This window comes from Pongo pygmaeus, chromosome 20, assembly GCF_028885625.2.
Source record: "Pongo pygmaeus isolate AG05252 chromosome 20, NHGRI_mPonPyg2-v2.0_pri, whole genome shotgun sequence".
NCBI lineage: Eukaryota > Metazoa > Chordata > Mammalia > Primates > Hominidae > Pongo > Pongo pygmaeus.
Window position 1 is genome coordinate 54,921,662 of NC_072393.2, and position 21,075 is coordinate 54,942,736.

General features: G+C 54.1%; 1 protein-coding gene, 1 long non-coding RNA gene and 1 other non-coding gene across 8 annotated transcripts; 1 reads left to right on the top strand and 2 right to left on the bottom strand.

The window, feature by feature from the left end:
• Positions 1-1,046: 1,046 nt before the first annotated feature.
• LOC129021264 (U6 spliceosomal RNA) lies at positions 1,047-1,153 on the bottom strand. The gene has a single exon (XR_008495994.1). It is a non-coding gene; the product is annotated as a U6 spliceosomal RNA (small nuclear RNA).
• A 1,800-nt stretch (positions 1,154-2,953) lies between these two features.
• On the bottom strand, positions 2,954-20,999 carry BCAT2 (branched chain amino acid transaminase 2). 6 transcript variants are annotated; one of them, XM_054466176.2, is made up of 11 exons: positions 20,910-20,999; positions 14,385-14,459; positions 13,902-14,102; positions 7,939-8,049; positions 7,733-7,852; positions 7,428-7,591; positions 4,979-5,121; positions 4,726-4,811; positions 4,372-4,512; positions 4,222-4,296; positions 2,954-3,354 (listed from the first exon to the last, which is right to left on the bottom strand). In XM_054466176.2, the coding sequence occupies exons 1-11, from the start codon at positions 20,931-20,933 to the stop codon at positions 3,316-3,318; spliced, it is 1,179 nt and encodes a 392-aa protein (XP_054322151.1). In that variant the 5' UTR covers positions 20,934-20,999; the 3' UTR covers positions 2,954-3,315. The 6 variants fall into 6 exon arrangements, with proteins under 6 accessions (XP_054322151.1, XP_054322150.1, XP_054322156.1 ...); XM_054466175.2 differs by lacking the exon at positions 20,910-20,999 and adding an exon at positions 18,327-18,834; XM_054466181.2 differs by lacking the exon at positions 20,910-20,999 and adding an exon at positions 18,152-18,285.
• On the top strand, positions 14,737-17,908 carry LOC129021134 (uncharacterized). The gene is made up of 3 exons (XR_008495943.2): positions 14,737-14,785; positions 16,472-16,636; positions 17,694-17,908. It is a non-coding gene; the product is annotated as an uncharacterized LOC129021134 (long non-coding RNA).
• Positions 21,000-21,075: the final 76 nt, after the last annotated feature.

Below are 21,075 nucleotides of genomic sequence, written 5' to 3' on the forward strand. Positions count from 1 at the left end.
TCACCCAGTCTATTTTTTGTATTTTTAGTAGAGACAGTGTTTCCCCATGTTGGCCAAGCTGGTCTGGAACTCCTGACCTCAAGTGACGAGCCTGCCCTGGCCTCCCAAAGTGCTAGGATTACAGGCTTGAGCCACCATACCCAGCCTTAGTTTTATTTTAAGTTCCGGGGCACATGTGCGGGGCATGCAGGTTTGTTGCATAGGTAAACGTGTGCCATGGTGGTTTGCTGTGCCTGTTAACCCATCACCTGGTATTAAGCCCCGCATCTGTTAGCTATTTATCCTGATGCTCTCCCTCCCCACCGCCCTGCAACACGCCCCAGTGTATGTTGTTCCCCTCCCCGTGTCCTTGTGTTCTCATTGTTCAGCTCCCACTTATAAATGAGAACATACGGTGTTTGGTTGGTTTTCTTTTCTTTTCTTTTTTTTTTTTAGACGGAGTCTCGCTCTGTCACCCAGGCTGGAGTGCAGTGGCGTGATCTCAGCTCACTGCAAGCTTCGCCTCTCAAGTTCACACCATTCTCCTGCCTCAGCCTCCCGAGTAGCTGGAACTACAGGCGCCCACCACCATGCCCAGTTAATTTTTTTGTATTTTTAGTAGAGATGGTGTTTCACTGTCTTAGCCAGGATGATCTCGATCTGACCTCGTGATCCACCTGCCTCAGCCTCCCAAAGTGCTGGGATTACAGTGAGCCACTGCACCCGGCTTCTTTATTTTTTTGAGACAGGGTCTCACTCTGTCACCTAGGCTGGAGTGTAGTGGTGTGATCTCGGCTCACTGCAACCTCCGTTTCCCAGATTCAAGCAATTCTCGTGCCTCAGCCTCCCGAGTAACTGAGCGTACAGGTGTGTGCCACCATGCCTGGCTAATTTTAGTAGTTTTAGTAGAAATGGGGTTTCACCATGTTGGCCAGGCTGGTCTGGAACTCCAGACCTCAAGTGATCTGCCCACCTCGGCCTCCCAAAGTGCTGGCATTACAGGCGTGAGCTACTGTGCTCAGCCCGGTGTTTGGTTTTCTGTTCCTGTGTTAGTTTGCTGAGGATAAAAAAATATGGAATGCTTTGCGAATTTGTGTGTCATCCTTGCACAGGGGCCATCCTATTCTTCTCTGTATCATTCCAATTTTAGTATATGTGCTGCCGAAGTGAGCACATGGATTGTTTTATCAAGGGAAGAAAGCTTCCCAGAAGCCTCCAGGCAAGCTTCCCTTAGGATCCCCTTGGCCTCTAACCTTTCCTTGAGCGATCATTGACAATGGGAAATGAGAGGATGTGGTAATGGGTCTGCTGATGCCGTAAAAGACTGGACTTTCAGTCTCAACGCCAATGGCTGCTGGATAGGCCAAAGATCACGTTTGCCAGAATAGTCCCACAGGGTGTCCCTCCAGCAAATTGGATCAAGGAGATTAAGCACCACACCCGAGGTCACATAGCCAGCCGATAACCAAGGCAGGTTGTGAATCCGAAACTGCAAGAGGATGTGTCTCATCCATCCGAATGCCCGGCTCTCTCTACACCTCCACATAGCAATTATAATATGAAAAGGTGCATGTGGACCAGGTTGGGTAGCTCATGCCTATCATCCCAGCATGTTGAGAGGCCGAGGCTGGTGGATCACCTGAGGTCAGCAGTTTGAGACCAGCCTGGCCAACATGGCAAAACTCCATCTTTACTAAAAATACAAAAATTAGCTGGGCATGGTAGTGCACACCTGTAGTCCCAGCTATTGGGGAGGCTGAGGCAGGACAATCGCTTGAACCCAGGAGGCAGAGGTTGCAGTGAGTCGAGATCATGCCACTGCACTCCAGCCTGAGCGACAGAGTGAGACTCTGTCTCAAGAAAAAAATAAAATAAAGTGTGTGTGTGTGTATGTGTGTGTGTCTGTGTGTGTGTGTGCTGGAGTGCAGTGGCGTGATCTCTGCTCACTGCAACCTCTGCCTCCTAGGTTCAAGCAATTCTCCTGCCTCAGCCTCTCAAGTAGATGGGATTACAGGCACCCTCCACCACGTCCAGCTGGTTTTTTTTGTATTTTTAGTAGAGATGGGGTTTCACCATGTTGGCCAGTCTGCTCTTGAACTCCTGACTTCAGGTGATCCGCCCACCTTGGCCTCCCAAAGTGCTGGGATTACAGGCATGAGCCACAGTGCCCGGTCTTTTTTTCAAGACAGTCTTGCTCTGTCACCCAGGCTGGAGTGTAGTGGCACAATCACAGCTCACTGCAGCCTCGACCTCCCAGGCTCAGGCGATCCTCCCACCTCAGCCTCTGGAGTAGCTGGAACTATACTCACATGCCACCTCACTTGGTTAATTTTTTTGTATTTTCTGTACAGATGGGATCTCACTGCGTTGCCCAGCCTGGCCTCAAGCAATCCTCCCGCCTCAGCCTCCCACAGTGCTGGAATTGCAGGCTGAGTCACCACACCCAGTCTAAACTCTTCCACATTTAATCCTCCAGCAGGTGAGAGTATTGTGCCTCACTCCACACCCACTAGGGTGCCGTGACTACAGTCTTGGCTGAGGGCACTGGGCCACGTCTGGGTGTAGAAAGACCCTTTGGGCCAGGTAGCAGACTGCAGGCTGGAACAAGGGTGCCAGTAGAAGACAACAGCTGAGCTGAGGTCAGGGCCTAGGGGACAAAGAGGCGGGGGAACGGACAGCAGAGTCAGGGGGCAGGAGGAACAGGGATCGGGGCCTGGTGGGCTTTGAGAGGAAAGGATGCAGCACCTAGGGGTCCAGCCTAGTGACTGGGTGATTGTAAAGTAGTGGAGGAGCTGGTTGGTGGGGGGCAGATAGTAAGTTCAGTGTCGGAGACATGAAATGCTCCCCCAGGTTGGAGAAACCGTCAGAACACTGGGGGCTCAGATGACTGGGTCCTTCAGAATAAAATGGGCTGAGGAAGCAGGATTCCTGGGTTAAAGCCCCAGAGTGGCGTCACTGAAGAAGCCCGACAATGTGTGTTCTTTGGCATTTTATTTCAAAATTGCAGCAAAGACAGAGAAAAAAAAATCAACGGCAGCACCAGGGGTCTGGCCTGAGAACGGAGAGATCCGGAATCGGGGCCAAGGTGTATCCCTGACCTCACGACAAGGAGCAATGGGCGGACCTGAACCCGAGACGAGGGGCTGGGGGCCAAGATGCCGGGGTCGGCCCTTACGGCTTTGGGAGTGTCGCAACCACATGGGGGCGCCAGAGACCCAGACGCCGCCCGCTGGCCTTTTATTTCGTATTGCACTTCAGGTGAGTCATTGGTAGGGAGGCGAGTGCTGGCGTGACAAGATGCTACGGGTCGGTGGATCTGGAGCACAGCCTGCAGCTTCACACTGGGAACATCCACTCGTGGGCTCTGATTCCGTACTGCGGAACAACGGAGGCAGTGCCTGAGGTGGAAGCTGCACTACAACTCCCAGTAGGCCCTGGGGTGTTCCAGGCCGAGTGCCTACGGAGCTGTGCCCCAGCAACTCACGGGAAATGTAGTCCACTTCCCAGAGGGCCCCCAACAATGATGGGAACTGGGAATCAAGGCTAAGGCGGCGCAGAGGCTTCCGGGAGATGTAGTTTTGAAGACAGGAATTATGGCCAGGCCTCTAAGGCTCTTGGAAAAAGTCACTTTCAGCTCAGAAAGCCCAGATAGTCAGAGGATGTGTAGTTCTAGGTCCTGATGCACAAAAGTTTACAGAAATGTAGCTCTAGGTCTGGGAAGGGAGCCCAGAGATTCTTGGGAAAGAGATCTTGGCCCAGAAGACGGGAATGCCCCCAGAGATTTATGGGATTAAACAGTCTGGTGCCAGAGAGGGGCCAAGGTCCAGAGGCTCATGGGAGGAAGCTTCCTTCTGCCAAAGGGATAGCCCAGGGCTCCAGGGAATCTTGGGAGGCCAACCTCTGAGATGGCCAGAGGGCTGGCTAAGGTCTCAGAGATTCATGGAAAGGGCCTTTCTCCCACCCGGGCACCCAGGGCAGCAGAGGATCACAGGGAGGGGGTTTCCAAAGCTGAAGACATATCCAGGGCTCCGGGAGCTCACAGGAAAGGGTGATTTAGCCCCAAGGGGTTTTCCAGGGCACAGAGCAGCACGGAAAGCCCACTCTCCAGGGCCTCAATAAGAAGGGCCATTATCTGTTCCTGGTACTACTGCAGGAGGCTGGCTCTTAGTCCAGGGGCTCATGGGACACCAACTTCTCCAGGGAACAAGCTCCCAGCCCATTCCCCGGCTCCCTGCAGCTCACCTGGATCTCCTTCAGCTCCTTCTGGAAGCGGAGGATCAGCTCAGGCCCGTTTTCCATGGTGGGAATGTGGAGGTTCTGGGACAGAAGGTGCGGTGAGGACCGAGCCCCTCCCCTCCTTCCCTTCCACCCACAATGGCAGCCCCGCCTCACCCTGTCTTTGTATAGGATTCGGTGCACTGGGCAGACCTGGCAAGCGGTGCCCGAGCCAAAGACTTCCCGCACGCGGCCCTCCTCCAGGGCCTGCAGCAACTGCTTCATGGTGATCGTGCGCTCCACCACCCGGAACTCACCCTGCAGGGCAGTTGGCAGAGACACATGTGTCCCCAGAGGGTTGCCCTGCTGCAGACCTCCACCTCTCCCTCCCTGAGGATAGTGAGAAAGACAGAGGCCCAACGGGAGAGACAGACCCAGGAGAAGGGGCAGAGACATGCCAGTGTGCCCCAGTCCCAGCCCTCTGATGCCCTGGCCCCTGGCGCCCGTCACCAGAAGATGCCATGTCCTCACCCAGGTCTGAGCCAGGTCCAGTAGACTCTGTCTGACCACTCCAGGCAGGATGACACCATTTAGTGGGGGTGTCACCAGCTCCAGCACTAGGGCAGGTGTAAGGGGTGGAAGATGTTACCTCTCACCCCCTAGCACCCCCGTCTTAGGAGCCACCCCCTCCCCCATCCCACAATCCCTGGGGCCTGTAACCTGCCAGGAATGATGGTGCCACCCACTTCCACCAGGGTGCGGGCTGGGTCATGGGTGGGCTTACCCCCATCTTCGTGGGTCCAGTAGACAAAGATGTTCATGGTTCCCACCTCGGTGAGCTGGTGGTCGGGCCCATACAGCCAGAGGACCTGTTCACAGCCCTGCTTGAGTGCCTCCTGTTGCACTAACACGGTGGGCCCATAATTCCTGGTGGAGGGCAGCCTGGTTGGGTGGGGCAAGGGAGCCACATTCTTCCCCAACCCAGCCCCAGAGGAGGCTCATCCTGCTCTCTCCCGTCTCCCTGCTCACAGCTGTCCCAGGGCTCCCCAGTTCCCCTGAGATGGAATCCTTGACTTTTCATTTGGCATCAGGACCCTAAGTGGTTATGTCCCCTCTCTCCTGTCTCTTCCCATTTTTCTTTCTTTTCTTTTTTTTTTTTTTTAAGACGGAGTCTCGCTCTGTCACCCAGGCTGGAGTGCAGTGGTGCGATCTCGGCTCACTGCAACCTCCACCTCCTGGGTTCAAGAGATTCTCCTGCCTCAGCCTCTCTTGACCTGGTGATCTGCCCGCCTTGGCCTCCCAAAATGCTGGGATTACAGGCGTGAGCCATCGCGCCCAGCCCTCACCCGTTTCATAGTGACCAAATCCTCGGCTGTCATTCAAAACCATTTCTTTTTTTTTTTTTTGAGACAGAGTCTTGCTCTGTCGCCCAGGCTGGGGCTAGAGTGCAGTGGTGCAATCTCAGCTCACTGCAACCTCCACCTCTTGGGTCCAAGCGATTCTCGTGCCTCAGCCTCCTGAGTAACTGGGGCATGCAGCACCATGTCCGGCTAATTTATATTTATATGCCCGCCTCAGCCTCCCAAAGTGCTGGGATTACAGGAGTGAGCCACAGCGCCCGGCCTTAATTTTTACATTTTTAATAGAGACAGGGTTTCACCATACTGGCCAGGCTGGTCTCAAAACTCCTAACCTCAAGTGATCCGCCCACCTTGGCCTCCCAAAGTGCTGGGATTATAGGCGTGAGCTACCGCGCCTGGCTCCAAAACCATTTCTGTTGTCACCTCCTCGAGAGGTGTTTCCAGACCTCCAGGCTGGGTGCTGGACATTCCCTGGACTCTCCCAGTGAATTGGGCTACCTGGATGACTTTCTGTGTCTCTCTCCCAGAGACAGCCTCTCCCCTTAGCTGCTAACAAGTCTCCCACGGCTCCCCAGTGCCCCAGGACAAGACCCCAGCCTCCATCCGGTGTTCCAGGCCTGCCTGGGTCTATGAATACTTGTTAAGCATTTTGCAAAACCCAGACTTATTTTTGTAACCTGAACATCTTCTGTGATCCTATTCCTTCTGTCCCTGTACACATGGTCCCCAGGAGTGGAAAGAGTTTGCTGACTTTTGTACCCAGGAAACCCCCTCCTCCCTCCTCATCAGACCCAGTTGAAGGGTCGCCTCCTCTGTGAAACCTTTCTTTTTTTTTTTTTTTGAGATGGAGTTTCGCTCTGTCACCCAGGCTGGAGTGCAGTGGCGCGATCTCGGCTCACTGCAAGCTCTGTCTCCTGGGTTCTCGCCATTCTCCTGCCTCAGCCTCCTGAGTAGCTGCGACTACAGGCACCCGCCACCAAGCCCGGCTTTTTTTTTTTTTTTTTTTTTTGGTATTTTTAGTAGAGATGGGGTTTCACTGTGTTAATCAGGATGGTCTCGATCTCCTGACCTCATGATCCGCCCGCCTCGGCCTCCCAAAGTGCTGGGATTACAGGCATGAGCCACTGCCTCCGGCCTCTGTGAAGCCTTTCACAGTGCCCTGGGTCACCTCACCAGAGAACATGCAGCTCCGAATACTGGGGCTCCCACCAGCCTGGGAGACCCAGGAGGGCAGGGCTCGGGGCTGACTCATCTGTGTTCCCAGCTTCTGCCAGCACAGGGCCTGGCCCTCAGGAGACCTCACAGGATGTGGCTGAAAGGACCTGAATGCACCCCCAGCTGGGGCCACATTCCTGTCCCAACACGCCAGTGCCCACCCTCTATCTTGGTTGCCCAGGAGACCCAGCTGTCTCCTTCCTGCCCTGCTGAGCTGGGGCCACTGGGAGACAGATTTACACAGAGAGTCCACACGGGGATGAGGGGCTTTGGAGGCTCAAACGACTGTGGGAGCTGGGTATGGGGAGCGCAGCCCAGCCCGGGGGGATCAGGGGAGGGTTCTGGGGTGAGGGGCCAATGAGCTGAGTGTAAGCTTCATTCCTGGAGGCTTCCCAGGACCAGTCCTGGTTTCCCCACTGACCTCCACCCAGTGCCTTCCCATCTGTGAGCCTTTTTGTCCATCTGGAAAATAATCCCCTCCTCCTTCCACGGTTTGTTTTCAGGGACCAGGGAGGTCACTTAGCACTGAGCCCTGCACGGTGCTGATGATGTCACCTTCATGTGACATCCAGAGGCACGGCCGAAAGCAAGCACGCTGGTCCCTGTGACTCCAATGCCCAGTGTGCCAGTCGTTCTGGGGATGGGGGTGCCACTTACCCCCCTAGTTTGTAGTTGCCGACCCCGCCCACCCAGGCCCGGATGAAGGCTGGGTCGGCCAGGAGGGAGACCGGGGTCACGGAACCTCCAGGGAAGTAGGTGCCCACTGGGCAGAGAATGACGAACAGGAGCGCGCGCGTGGGCTGGCTGACACCCAGCGAGGGCTGCGACGGGCAAAGCGGCAGCGTCAGGAGTGCAGGCCCCCAGTCCCTTCCCCTCCCCTGACCAGGCCTCCAGGACCCTACCCCTGCCCTGCAGAATCCAACCCCCGCAGCCCAGTTTCCCAGCCCTGGAGTTGGGCCCACCTCGTTGCCAATGAGCACAGGCCGCACATAGAGGCTGGTGCCGGCGGCATCGGGGACCCAGTCCTTGTCCACTTCGATGAGCCGGCGGATGCACTCCAGCAACTCCAGCTTGTCGAAACTCTGGGTGGGATTCTGAATGAGTCAAGGGGCCCTTGCTGCTCCGGCCTCAGCCCTCCTCCCCACCCCGGTGGACCGGGACCCCTCACCGGCAGGCACAGGCGCATGGCTGAGCGCAGCATCCGGTCCATGTTGAGCCAGGGGCGGAAGAGGCGCACCTGCTGGTCTTTGCCTTTGAACGCCTTCATGCCCTCAAACAGCTGCGGGGACACGCGGGGCGGGAGGCTCAGACACTTCTCCAGACAGTCATGAGAGACACCAAGACAGACAGAGACAGATACACAAAGACACAGACAACTGAAAGATGGAGGCCAAGAGGAGAGCACCAGGGAGATTTAGCAGCTGGGTCAGAGAGATGGAGAAAAAGAGAGATATAGACAGAGAGACAAACAGGTAGAGACACAAGGAGACTCAAGAAAGCAAAGGACATGACCGGGCTCAGTGGCTCACGCCTGTAATCCCAGCACTTTGGGAGGCCAAGGCAGGAGGATCACTTGAGTGTAGGAGTTCATGACCAGCCCAGGCATTATAGCAAGACCCCATCTCCACCAAAAAATATGAAAATTAGCCAGATGTGGTAGCACGTGACTGGAGTCCCAGGTATTTGGAAGGTGGTGGGAGGATCACTTGAGCCTGGGAGTTTGAGACTGCAGTGAGCCACGATCATGCCACTGCACTCCAGCTTGGGACCTAGTTTTTTTTCTGGAGACTGTCCCTGATCACTGCCCCATGGTTCCAAGTTTGCTTGTTCAGCATCTGCTCCACTGCACAGTGGAAGAGCCTGGAAGGCAGGGATTACCCTTGACACATTTACCAGACAGCCTCTCCTGCAGTCCCGTGCCACAGGGTAGGCAGTGCTTGGCACAGAGTGGTTTTTTTTGTTTTGTTTTGTTTTGTTTTGAGATAGGGTCTCACTCTGTCACCCAGGCTGGAGTGCAGTGGCATGATCTCTGCTCATTGCAACCTCCACCTCCCAGGTCCAAGTGATTCTCGTGCCTCAGCCTCCCGGGTAGCTGGGATTACAGGCGCCCGCCACCACGCCCAGCTAATTGTTGTATTTTTAGTTGATCAACCCGCCTCGGCCTCCCAAAGTGCTAGGATTACAGGCGTGAGCCACTGCGCCCGGCCAGACTTTTTTTCTTTTTCCCATAGTGGGTTTTTGATGAATGAATAGATAAATGAATGGAAGATAAGCAAAACTAGCTACAATATTTTGAGAGGATAAAAACAACCACCACAAAAATGAGGGGCAAGAGGGGGCAGGGGTGGAGAGTAGCCATATCAGGTAGTAAAACAGATTATAAATCTACAATACTTAAAACAGAGTGACACTGCTATATGAGTAGACAGACTGAATAATGGATTAGATAACCAGATATCCATCTAGAGAAAAACTACGTTGAATCTCGATTTCACACCTCACACCAGAAAAAATTCCAGGTGCATTAAAAGTCTAAGTGAAATATATATATTACACCATAAAAGCTATAGAAGGAAACAAAAATAACTTTTATATCTTGGATTGGGAATTTTATTTTTTATTTTATTTGAGATGGAGTCCCACTCTGTTGCTCAGGCTGAAGTGCAGTGGCTCTATCTTGGCTCACTGCAACCTCTACCTCCCAGGTTCAAGCAATTCTCTTGCCTCAGCCTCCCGAGTAGCTGGGATTACAGGTGCCTACAACCACGCCCGGCTAATTTTTGTGTTTTGGTAGAGACGGGATTTTGCCATGTTGGCCAGGCTGGTCTTGAACTCCTGACCTCAGGTGATCCGCCCACCTCGGCCTCCCAAAGTGCTGGGATTACAGGCATGAGCCACCACGACTGGCCTTTTTTTTTTTTTTTTTTTTTTTCAATTTCTTGTACAGATGGAGTCTCACTATGTTGCCCAGGCTGGTCTTGAACTCCTGAGCTCAAGCAATCCCCCTGCCTCTTCTTCCCAGCCGCAGATGAATTTTTTAAAACCTAACCTGATAGAAAAATCAGCCTAGCAAATGGACAGTTCACACAAAAGGAAATACAGGTGGCCCTTAAGCTCGTGAGAAGTCAATTTCATTAATCATTAGGGAGAAAAATGCAAATTAAAATTACTTTGAGATACCTTTAAAACCACATGGGAGATTGGAAAAGATCTAAAACTTGGACAAGGGTTGTTCAAGGTATGGAAACAGGCTCTGCTGGTGGGTGTGGAAACTGACACACCCTGTAGATGTAGATGTGGCGATACACATCAAGATTACAAGCATACATATCCTTTGACCTACAGTTCCTGAAATTGAGCCTCTAGATACATTTGCACTTAAACAAGTGACTAAAGAAGTGACGTGTGTACTGGATTCCTTTTTCTTTTTTGACATGGAGTCTCGCTCTGCCACCCAGGCTGGAGTGCAGTGGTGCAGTCTCGGCTCACTGCAACCTCCGCCTCCCGGGTTCAAGCAATTCTCCTGCCTCAGCCTCCCGAGTACCTGGGATTACAGGCACCCGCCACCACACCCAGCTAATTTTTATATATTTAGTAGAGATGGGGTTTCACCATGTTGGCAAAGCTGGTCTTGAACTCCTGACCTCAGATGACCCACCTGCCTCAGCCTGCCAAAGTGCTGGGATTACAGGTGAGCCACCACAGCCGGCCTTGTACTAGATTCTTTATTGCAACATTGTTTATAATAGACTGGAAACAACCTAAGTGTCCAACAATAGGGCCTAATGAGGTGCATTGTTAGGATGACACAGCATGAGGCTGCAAGAAAGATGGAAAAAGCTCTTTAAGCTTTAAAGTATAGAGAAGAATTTCCAGGCCCAGTATGATGGCTCATACCTGTAACCCCAGCACTGGGAGGCTAAGGTGGGAGAATTGCTTGAAGCCAGGAGTTCGAGACCAGCCTGGGCAACAAAGTGAGATCCTGTCTTTGCACAAGATTTAAAAATTAACTGGGCAAGGTGGTGTGTGCCTGTAGTCCTAGCTACTCGGGAGGCAGAGGCAGGAGGATCACTTGAGCCTAGGAGGCGGAGGTTGCAGTGAGCTGAGACCATGCCACTGCACTCCAGCCTGGGAAACAGAGCAAGACACCATCTCAAAAACAAAATAAAACAAAACCCAGGTAAATAGAGCCCGGATACACCGGATACAGTGGCTCATGCCTGCAATCCCAGGACTTTGGGAGGCTGAGGCAGGAGGATCACTTGAGCTTAGAAATCTGAGATCACCCTGGGCAACATAACAAGACCCCATCCCTCAAAAAAAAAAAAAAAATTAGCTGGGCATGGTGGTGCACACCTGTGGTCCCAGCTACTTGGAAGGCTGACGCAGGTGGATCGCTGGAGCCTGGGAGGTCAAGGCTACAGTGAGCCAAGATTGTGCCACTGCACTCCAGCCTGGGCTACAGAGCAAGACCCTTTCTCAAAAAAAGAGTCATAACAACAACAACAAAAATGCAGGTGGCCGGGCTTGGTGACTCAAGCCTGTAATCCCAGCACTTTGGGAGGCCGAAGCGGGTGGATCACTTGAGCTCAGGAGTTCAAGACCAGCCTGGGTAACATGGTGAAACCCCATCCCAATTACTTAAAAATAATAAACAAATACAGGTAGACAAAGACAGAAAGCAGACTAATGGTTCTCAGGGGCTGGGGTGAGGGACAATGGGTACCGATTAATAGGTATGGGGGATTAAACAAACAGTTCTGAACCTTGATGGTGGTGATGGTTGCATAACATTGCCTGCCACTGAATTATGGGCTTTAAAATGGTTGAAGGCCAGGCGCCGTGGCTCACGCCAGTAATCCCAGCCCTTCAGGAGGATGAGGCAGGTGGATCATCTGAGGTCGGGAGTATGAGACCAGCCTGGCCAAAATGGTGAAACCACGTCTCTACCAAATATACAAAAATTAGCCAATAGTGGTGCGTGCCTATAATCCCAGCTACTCAGGAGGCTGAGGCAGGAGAATCACTTGAACCTGGGAGGCAGAGGTTGCAGTGAGCCGAGATTGTGCCACTGCACTCCAGCCTGGGCAACAAGAGTGAAACTCTATCTCATAAATAAATAAATAAATAAATAAATAAATAAATAAATAAAATGGTTGGAATCCCACATTTGATGCTGTGTGTTATTATGTATGTGTATTAGTACCACAGTAATAAAAAATAAGGCCGGGCATGGTGGCTTATGCCTGCAATCCCAGCACTTTGGGAGGCTGAGGTGGGCGGATCACTTGAGCTCAGGAGTTCGAAACCAGTCTGGCCAACATGGTGAAACCCTGGCTTTACTAAAAATACAAAAATTAGCCAGGCGTGGTGGCAGTGCCTGTAATCCCAGGTACTGGGGAGGCTGAGGCAGGAGAATCACTTGAACCCGGGCAGCGGAGGTTGCAGTGAGCGAGATTGTATCATTGCACTCCAATCTGGGGAACAGAGTGAGACTCTGTCTCTAAATAAATAATAAGAAAAAATAAAATAAAAAATAATACACGTGGTCGGCCTGCAATCCACACATGCCCTGGAGTGAGGGTGACACAGGGACGGCATTGTCCTACTTCCTCCGCCTCCCCACTCCGCCCCCTGGACCTGCGGGATCACAGCAGTGCGTTCTGTCTGCCAGGGCCACAGGCTTCCTCTGCGCTCACTCAACTAAAGAAAAAGTACTAGGTCCCCAGCCAGAGGACAACTGCTATGCTGGGTGGAAGGGAGAAGTGTGTGGTGGTCTCCAAGTAACCAGCTTCCTGGGGGCTCAGCAGGCGGAATCCTGCCCATCACGCTTATGTCCTGGCAGGAGTGTCTGGCTGCGATTGGAGGTGTGTGTGCTCTGTACAGAATCGACTAGTGTTGCTTAGACGTCCAGAGTGGGAGGGGAGAGGGGGGAAAACAAAATCTTAAAATTCTGGACAGGAAGGAAGAAAGGAAAAAATGGAGGGAGGGAGGGAAAGGAAAGAAAGGAATGGAATAAAAGTCTTAATGCCACAGAACCGTGCCCTGGAGGACCAAAATCAGCCAACCTGCTAACCAGTTACTGGAGCTGTAAGATGCTCACTTAAATCTTGTCTCAACCAAAGTTTCCTCCTGAAGACTTTGCTTTCAGCCACAGCTCTAAGTCCTAAAACCAAATGCCTCCTGGATCTCTCTCTGAGAAACTTCACAAGTCTCTCAGGCTCACCAGGTGCCACAAAGCCACCCCTCCTCCTGGGTCCCCATGTGGGGACAGGCCCAAGGTCTACCTGGTCACCAGCCCGGCCTCCTAGCCTGCAACTCTTATCCTCCACACGGCCTGAGAGGGCTCTTACTATACCCAGACATGGCCCTGCCCCTCCCTTCCTCAGAGCCCTCAGTGGCTCCCAGCACCCTTGGACAAGGCCCCAGCCCCTCAGCTCCTCCATGGCCCTGACATTTTCAGCCTCCTCAACCATGCTGCAACACCGCAATTTCTCCCAAATGTACCAGGCTCTGCTCCCGTTTGGGGTTTGGACTGGCTGTCCCCTCTCCTGACATCCCCCACCCCCGACAGTCCCCCTTCCCGCCATCTCCAACTGTCTCCCTTCCCGCCATCTCCCCCCAGCTGTCGCCTCTCCCGCCATCCCCCACCCCCGACTGTCCCCCTTCCCGCCATCTCCAACTGTCTCCCTTCCCGCCATCTCCCCCCCGCTGTCGCCTCTCCCGCCATCCCCCCTGGGCTGTCCCCTCTCCCGCCATCCCTCCCCCTGGCTGTCCCCTCTCCCACCATCCCCCCCTAAGCTCCCCTCTATGCCAGAAGAAGCCATGCTTTCTTTCAAGTGAGGCTGGGGGTCTCTACTGGCCTCCACGGGGCCTCCATCAGAGCACAGATCATACTGAGTTATGCCCACAGCATGGGGTTTTCCAAGTGAAGGAACAGGGTCTGCTCATCTCGGGGAACCCAGCATCACCAAGCATGAGCCTAGAGCATGGAAGGCCTCAGGAAACGAATGATGAATGCACAGAAAGGAGAAACACACAACAAACAAAGAGAGGTGCACCTGACAAGAGACACAGCAAGGAGGAGGAGATGCAGACAGGGACGGGGAGAGAGGCCGGCCGCCACGCCACCTGCAGGGAGTAGTGGAGGCTGGAGGAGGCTGGGTGCAGCGTGAGGTTCTGGAAGGGCTGGATTCGGGGCTGGCCCCAGCCCTTGTCACTCCATTCCACCATCAGCATGTGGTCGGTAAATGTCTTCCCAAACACCAGGGGCTCGCCGGGGCCGGGCTTCTTATGAGGCTTCTGTGTCATTTCCAGCTGCAGGTCTGCAGCCTGAGGAAAGACAGGGGTATCCTAGAATCTGGCCACAACCTCCAAGCTGAAAAACTACAACTCCCATGAAGCCCTGGGTCTCAGACCCATAGAGAAGAAGGACCTGTCACCCTGGAGGATTCTGGGACATGCAGTTTCATCCCTTGTCTACGGCCCAATGGCAGGCTGTTAAGCTACCACCACTCACTGCCATCTCTGGGCCGTGGACCTTTTGGAGATGCCCAAAACCAGCTGCCAGCCCCCTCCTATCTCAGAGCCAAGCATCGAGTTCCCTCCTTTCACCTTGAAACTGGAGGAGGCATATCTTCTGGGACCACACAGAAGCCAAGGGACAGAGAGAAACTTTCGTGCCCAGATCTGGGTGGAGAAAGAAGTGAGAGAGGGGGTGAGTGGGGCACAGCAGGGGCCCTGGCAGCCCGCTCGCCACCTCCTGCACTTGGAGGTCCCGCTGGCCTGCCTGTTCTGTCCCAGTCTCAGTCCATTCTAGACAGGGGCAGATGGTCCTGAAGGAGGCCAAATCCCCTCCCTGCCCTGACGAGGGCTCCCTAGAAAGAGCTGAGTCAGCTCCCGCCCCCTCCTCCATGCTGGGGCAAAGTCAAACGCAAGCACCTCCCACCCCAGAGACCTTTGGTCCCAGCCTGGAGATCAGCTCAGACAAGAAGACGACCAGGGAAGGCACACAGGTAAGTGAAGGCCTCCGGGTACCCAAGTGCTGACGGGCCTTAGAAGACCAAGGGACCGACAGGTCCTGCTCCCCCAGGGCTCAGGGGTGCGCACCCCAGGCCCGCCTCCCTCAGACCTAAGTAAGAATCCAGACTCTAGCTGCCTCCTCCCTCAGACCCGAAGTCTGGGCCCCCAGCCCCTCCTCCCTCAGACCCAGGAGTCCAGGCCTCAGACCCTCCTTTACATCCAGGAGTACAGGCCCCAGCCCCTCCTCCCTCAGACCCAGGAGTCCAGGTCCCCAGCCCCTCCTCCGCCAGACCCAGGAGTACAGGTGCTTATTGTCTAAAGGTATTCGATCAACTGGACTCTGATTACCTGAAGCCCAAACCCACTTTGGCAGTGACTCCAATTCCCTTCAGCCCCTGGGGCTGAGGGGCAGCTACAGGGGCCTGGGGAGCCACTGCAGTCCTCACTGCACAAGGCTCAGGCGGGTCCTCCCAGAGGGGAGTAGGGAGAGCAGGTCTGGCTGTGTCCAGCAGGCTGGCCCCTCTCTGGTGACCTTTGACCTCACAATGCCTCTTTCCCCAGCCCTGTGGGGAGGCATTTGGGGCGTGAGGTTGAGGGAGACAGAGTGGCCTGGCCTGGCCTGCCCTGTGAGCTGGGTGAGTTGGCACTGATTCTGGAGGATGGATGTGAATGGCCGTGGTCACTTGTTTCTAGGTGAGTTGCTGGGAGATGGGCCTACAGCATGGTCTTGCTGGTGTGAGTCTCCAGGGATTCCAGGGTGATCAGAGCGTGGGTCCCCGGATGGCCTCTGGGTGGTGACTTCTAGACTGCTCAGCCTTGCAGCCATGCTTCTGCCCAGAGGGATAGGACACCCACAGTAGGAGAGAGACAAACACAGTGCGACAGCCAGCCTGTGGGCAGGAGAGCTGCCCTCAGAGCCAAGATGAGAAAAAGAGTAAGAGAGGGAAGACGAAGAATGAGAAAAAGAGACACAGAAAGGGGAGCCCAAACAGAAAAAAAAAAAAAAAAAAAAACACAGAAATTGACGCCAAGAGATGCCAAAATAGATCTAATCATAGAAAGAGGCCATATGCAGTGGCTCGCGCCTGTAATCCCAGCGCTGTGGGAGGCCGAGGCAGGAGGATAGCTTGAGGCCAGGTGTTCAAGACCAGCCTGGGCAACATAGGGAGACCCTGTCTCTACAGAAAATACAAGTTAGCTGGGTGTGGTGGCGGGCGCCTGTAGTCCCAGTAACTTGGGAAGCTGAGCAGGAGAATTGCTTAAACCCAGGAGACAGAGGTTGCAGTGAGCCGAGATGGTGCCATTGCACTCCAGCCTGGGTGACAGAGCAAGATTCTCTGTCTCAAAAAAAAAAAAAACAAAGAAAGAAAGAAAGAAAGTAGGCGGCTGGCTCAGTAGCTCATGCCTGTAATCCCAGCACTTTGGGAGACAGAGGTGGGAGGATTGCATGAGGCCAGGAGTTCAAGATCAGCCTGGGCAATAGAGCAAGACCCTGTCTCTACAAACAATTTAAAAATTAGCCAGGTATGGTGGCACACACCTGTAATTCCAGTTACTCAGGAGGCTAAGGTGGGAGGATCACTTGAGCCCAGTAGGTCAAGGCTGTGGTGAGCTATGATCACACTGCTACACTCCAACATGAGTGATAGAGTGTCTCTCTCTAAAAAAAAAAAAAAAAGACCAGCATGGATCGCTTGAGCCCATCTACTCGGGAGGCTGAGGCACGACAGTCGCTTGAACCCATGAGGCGGAGGTTACAGTGAGCCGAGATCGCGCCACGGCACTCCAGCCTGAGCAACAGAGCAAGACTCGGTCAAAAAGAAAAGACGAGACAAAGAAATAAAGTAGGTTTGGGGGTTCACAGGGCAGATCTCTATAATGTGATAGAACCTCCATTATGTCCCATACAGCCCAGGAGTATCACCATCAAAGACCAGGAGTGTCCCTGTCAAAGCCCAGCAATGCCCTCCATACTCCAGGACTGTCCCCATATCACGGCCCCAGCGAGACCCCATCATACCGCAGTCTGCCCTTGTCACAGCCCACACATGACCCCATCACGTCTAGAACTGCCCCCTTTATAGCCCAGGACTCTCCCTCATCACAGACCAGGGCTGTTCTATGACAGCCCAAGATGCTCCACATCACAAGCCCAGATTGTGCCTGTAACTTATCAGAACTGGTCCCCAGCAGAGCCAAGTACTGTCCCAAACAGCTCAGGAATGTCCCCCGTCCAAAGCCCAGCACTTTTCCCCCATTATAACCAGCATTGTCTCCGCCAAATACCAGGGCTTATTTCCTATTCACCAGGTCTGAAATTAAAAAAAAAAAAAAAAATCCCATTGTTGTCTTTTTCAATCCCCAGGACTATCCCTATGTTGCTGTCTAGGCCAGTACCTTCCAGACTGTCCCTACCATGGTCCAGCACTGTCCCCTCCACACCCCGGGACTGTCCCCATCATAGCCGAGGACTCAGCCCAACTATCTCCATTACAGGATATCTCTATCTTCATCAGAGCCTAGGAATGTCCCATCATGAGTTCAGGGCCATTCTATGACACCAGAACTGTGCCATGATGAGACGGTCCACATCAGTCCCAAGTGTACCTGTCAAAGCCCAGTACTGCCCCACCACAGTCCAGGAGTGTCACCACTAAAGCCCAGATTGCCCACATACCCCAGGTATCCCAGGACTATCCCTATCAGTCACTAAGAGCCGAAGAAAGTGAAATTCTGCCCTGACATTCATCAGCTAGGATAAGAGACTCAAATAAAGTCAGGTGTAAAGTTAACAAAGAGACAGTTCTCCCAAGGTTACACCGCAGCTGTGAAGGCTTGTAATGACCCCTTTCTTTGGCTGTTTCCTTCCTCACTGAGAAACCTTGTTCTCTGAAATCATAGACTCTGGGAAACGCTGCTGCTGTTTGACATCGCACAGTCAGAAGGGATCGTCTCAGCCAGCCTGCAGCATCTGTCACTTTGACCATGAGACGCTGCCTCGATTTCCAATCCAGGTGCAGAGCTTCAGATAGGAGTTTGGGAAGCACAACAATCCCCATCTCTATTTTTTTCAACTTTCTTTCCAAGAAAATAGGACCTTGGGTCCAATTCCCAGAGCTGAGACTTGAGGTCTAACTCTGCCCTCACCTGCACACGGCCCTGGAGGTCTGGGCCCCTTTATTCCAGCTCCCCCACAGGCTGAGGCCCCACCGCACCCCAGGACTCCGCTCCCCAAATCATAACCTCCCCACCCCCACGCCTCCCTCATTACAGGGTCCCCCTCCGTGTTTCCCATTTTTTTTTTACCTCCCCACCAATTACTTGCCCCACCTCATCCGCGTCTACCCGCTCCCCCTCACCCCACTGAAGCCTCGTGCTCCTTTCCAAAGGGCGCCATCCTCCCCCGCGCCCCGCAGCGGAACCCCAGGGCGGGAGGAGCGGCGCCAAGTCGGACCGGCTGCAGGCCAGTGGTCTTCCCGGAAGTGCGCCTCCCCCGGTTATTCCCCAGACCCCGGCGCGGGGCTGCGAACCCACCTGCCCCAGAGCAGCTGCGGCCATGATCCGTGCGGCGCCTAACTGTGCCCGCCCGGGGCGCGGCCCCGAAGAGAGACGTTCCGGCCACGTCCCGCTCACGCCTCCTTCTGGGGAAAGGCGGCCGACTAGCGCCCCAGGCCGTCCCAGCTCCAGGGCGCCAGCAGGGAGCCGGACCCTGCTGCGGGCGCAGGCGCTGGTGGGGGGGGGGGGGGGGGCAGGACTTGAAATACGGTCCCTGCCGGGCGAAGTGGCTCAGGTCTGTAATCTTAGCACTTTGGGAGGCCGAAGCCGGCGGATTACCTGAGGTCAGGAGTTAGAGACCAGCCTGGTCCAACATGGTGAAACCCCGTCTCTACTAAAAATACAAAAAATTAGCCGGGCGTGGTGGCGGGCGCCTGTAATCTCAGCTACTCGGAAAGCTGAGGCAGGAGAATTGCTTGAATCGGGGAGGCAGAGGTTGCAGTGAGCCGAGATGGTGCCACTGCACTCCAGCCTGGGCGACAGAGTGAGACTCCGTCTCAAAAAAAAAAAAAAAAAAAAAAGCCTGGCTTGGTGGCTCACACCTGTAATCCTAGCATTCTGGGAGGCCGAGGCGGGTGGATCACCTGAGGTCAAGAGTTCGAGACCAGCCTGACCAACATGGTGAAACCACGCCCTACTAAAAATACAAAAATTAGCTGGGAGTGGTGGTAGACGCCTGTAATCCCAGCTACTCGGGAGGCTGAGGTAGAAGAATTGCTTGAACCCGGGAGGCCGAGGTTGCGGTGAGCCGAGATGGTGCCATTGCACTCCAGCCTGGGTAACAAGAGCAAAACTCCGTCTCAAAAAAAAAAAAGAAAAGAAAAATAAATATGGTCCCCACCCAGGCTGTGTTCCAGCCACACTCAAGCCAGGTACTAACGTGCATGCAACGGTTTTCAAAAAAGCATTTCCTTGGGAGCAAAAATGCATTTTTTTGTCGCGGAGCGCTGGCAAGCATAAGCAGCACAAGGTAAAGGAAGGGAAAGGCAAGGAGCAGGACGTTCCGTGTATCACGATCCCTTTGTGAAAGGGAAAAGCACATCTTAAATATCAGCGACGCGGACACCACGTAAATGCACAGGAACAGGAATGGTGCTTTGGAGAAGGGCTTCTGAAGAGGGCCGCAGGTAGGGATAAAGGGCAGCCTCACTTTGCAGCCTGGATACTGCCCTGTTCCAATATTTTTTCCTATCAACGAAAAAGATTATGTGTAGCCCAGGCTGGAGTGCAGTGGCGCGATCTCGGCTCACTGCAACCTCCGCCTCCCGGGTTCAAGCAGTTCTCCTGCCTCAGCCTCCTGAGTAGCTGGGATTACAGGCGCCTGACACCACGCCCGGCTAATTTTTGTATTTTTAGTAGAGACTGGGGTTTCATCATGTTGGCCATGACTGGTCTAGAACTCCTGACCTCGTGATCCCCCCGCCTCAGCCTCCCAAAGTGCTGGGATTACAGGCGTGAGCCACCACTTACAGGCGTAAGCCTGGCTTGACTCTTTACGAGGTGAAAACACACACGGTTCACCAGGGCTCCTTCCAGTCCCTTATCATCTGAGAAGCCTGAAAATTGTCAATCCTGCACTCATCGGTGAACAGTCCCCAGCGCAGGGCTTCCTGATTATCCCTCCAGGAGTGTCTCCACAGCATCAGGACCCGAGAGTTCGCCAATCACTGCCCTTCAGAATGCCTCTGACCTCTAGCAACTCAAAGCTGTGGCACTGCCCCCTAAATTGTGCTCCTCTGTCACTGTGCCCCCAAAACCTGCGGGTTACTGTGGCATTAAAATCAGGTCCCCGGCCGGGCGCGGTGGCTCACGCCTGTAATCCCAGCACTTTGGGGGCCAAGGCGGGTGGATCACGTGAGGTCAGGAGTTCAAGACCAGCCTGGCCAACATGGTGAAACCCCGTCTCTACCAAAAATACAAAAATTAAGGCCAGGCACGGTGGCTCACGCCTGTAATCCCAGCACTTTGGGAGGCCGAGGTGGGCGGATCACAAGGTCAGGCGTTCAAGACCCGCCTGACCAACATGGTGAAACCCCGTCTCTACTAAAGATACAAAAATTAGCCGGGTGTGGTGGCGTGCGCCTGTAATCCCAGCTACTGGGGAGGCTGAGGCAGGAGAATAATTTGAACCCTGGAGCGGAGGTTGCGGTGAGCCGAGATTGCGCCACTGCATTCCAGCCTGGGTGACAGGGCGAGACTCCGTTTCAAAAATAAATAAATAAATAAATAAAAATACAGAAATTAGTCGGGCGTGGTGCCGGGGGCCTGTAATCCCAGCTACTTGGGAGGCTGAGGCAGGAGAATCGCTTGAACCCGGGAGGCGGAGGTTGCAGTGAGCCGACATCGCGCCACTGCACTCCAGCCTGGGCGACAGAGTGAGACTCCGTCTCGAATTTAAAAAAAAAAAAAAAAATCGGATCCCTAGGCCATTGTGTCTCGGCAATCCTACCCTGGGACACTCTGTCTCCAAATTCTACCCCCACAATGCCCCCAAGTCCTGTCCCCGGGTCACTATCCTGCCACCCCTAACAGCCACAGGCCCAAACAGCCAAATCGCCGGACCTTTCCCCCGCAGGGCATCGCCATGTTTTTCTGCGCTCGGCCCCAGTCCTCCTGCCCCAGCCGCCAGCCCCGGGCTGTAGGGTCGGCGCCCACGGACAGCTCCCGCCCCCGCCGCGGCCAATCAGCGGTTGGTGCACACGCCCCCCCCGGCCACAGCCAATCCGCA

What these genes read in the sequence shown, in the direction of transcription:
- BCAT2 (XM_054466176.2), bottom strand. Translation starts at nt 20,933, where the DNA reads ATGGCGATGCCCTGCGGGGGAAAG. An exon ending in CTGTGCTCATTGGCAACGAG is followed by an intron (nt 7,592 to 7,732) that starts GTGGGCCCAACT and finishes TGCCCGTCGCAG; the next exon opens with CCCTCGCTGGGTGTCAGCCA. An exon ending in GGCAACTACAAACTAGGGGG is followed by an intron (nt 5,122 to 7,427) that starts GTAAGTGGCACC and finishes GCCCTCCACCAG; the next exon opens with GAATTATGGGCCCACCGTGT.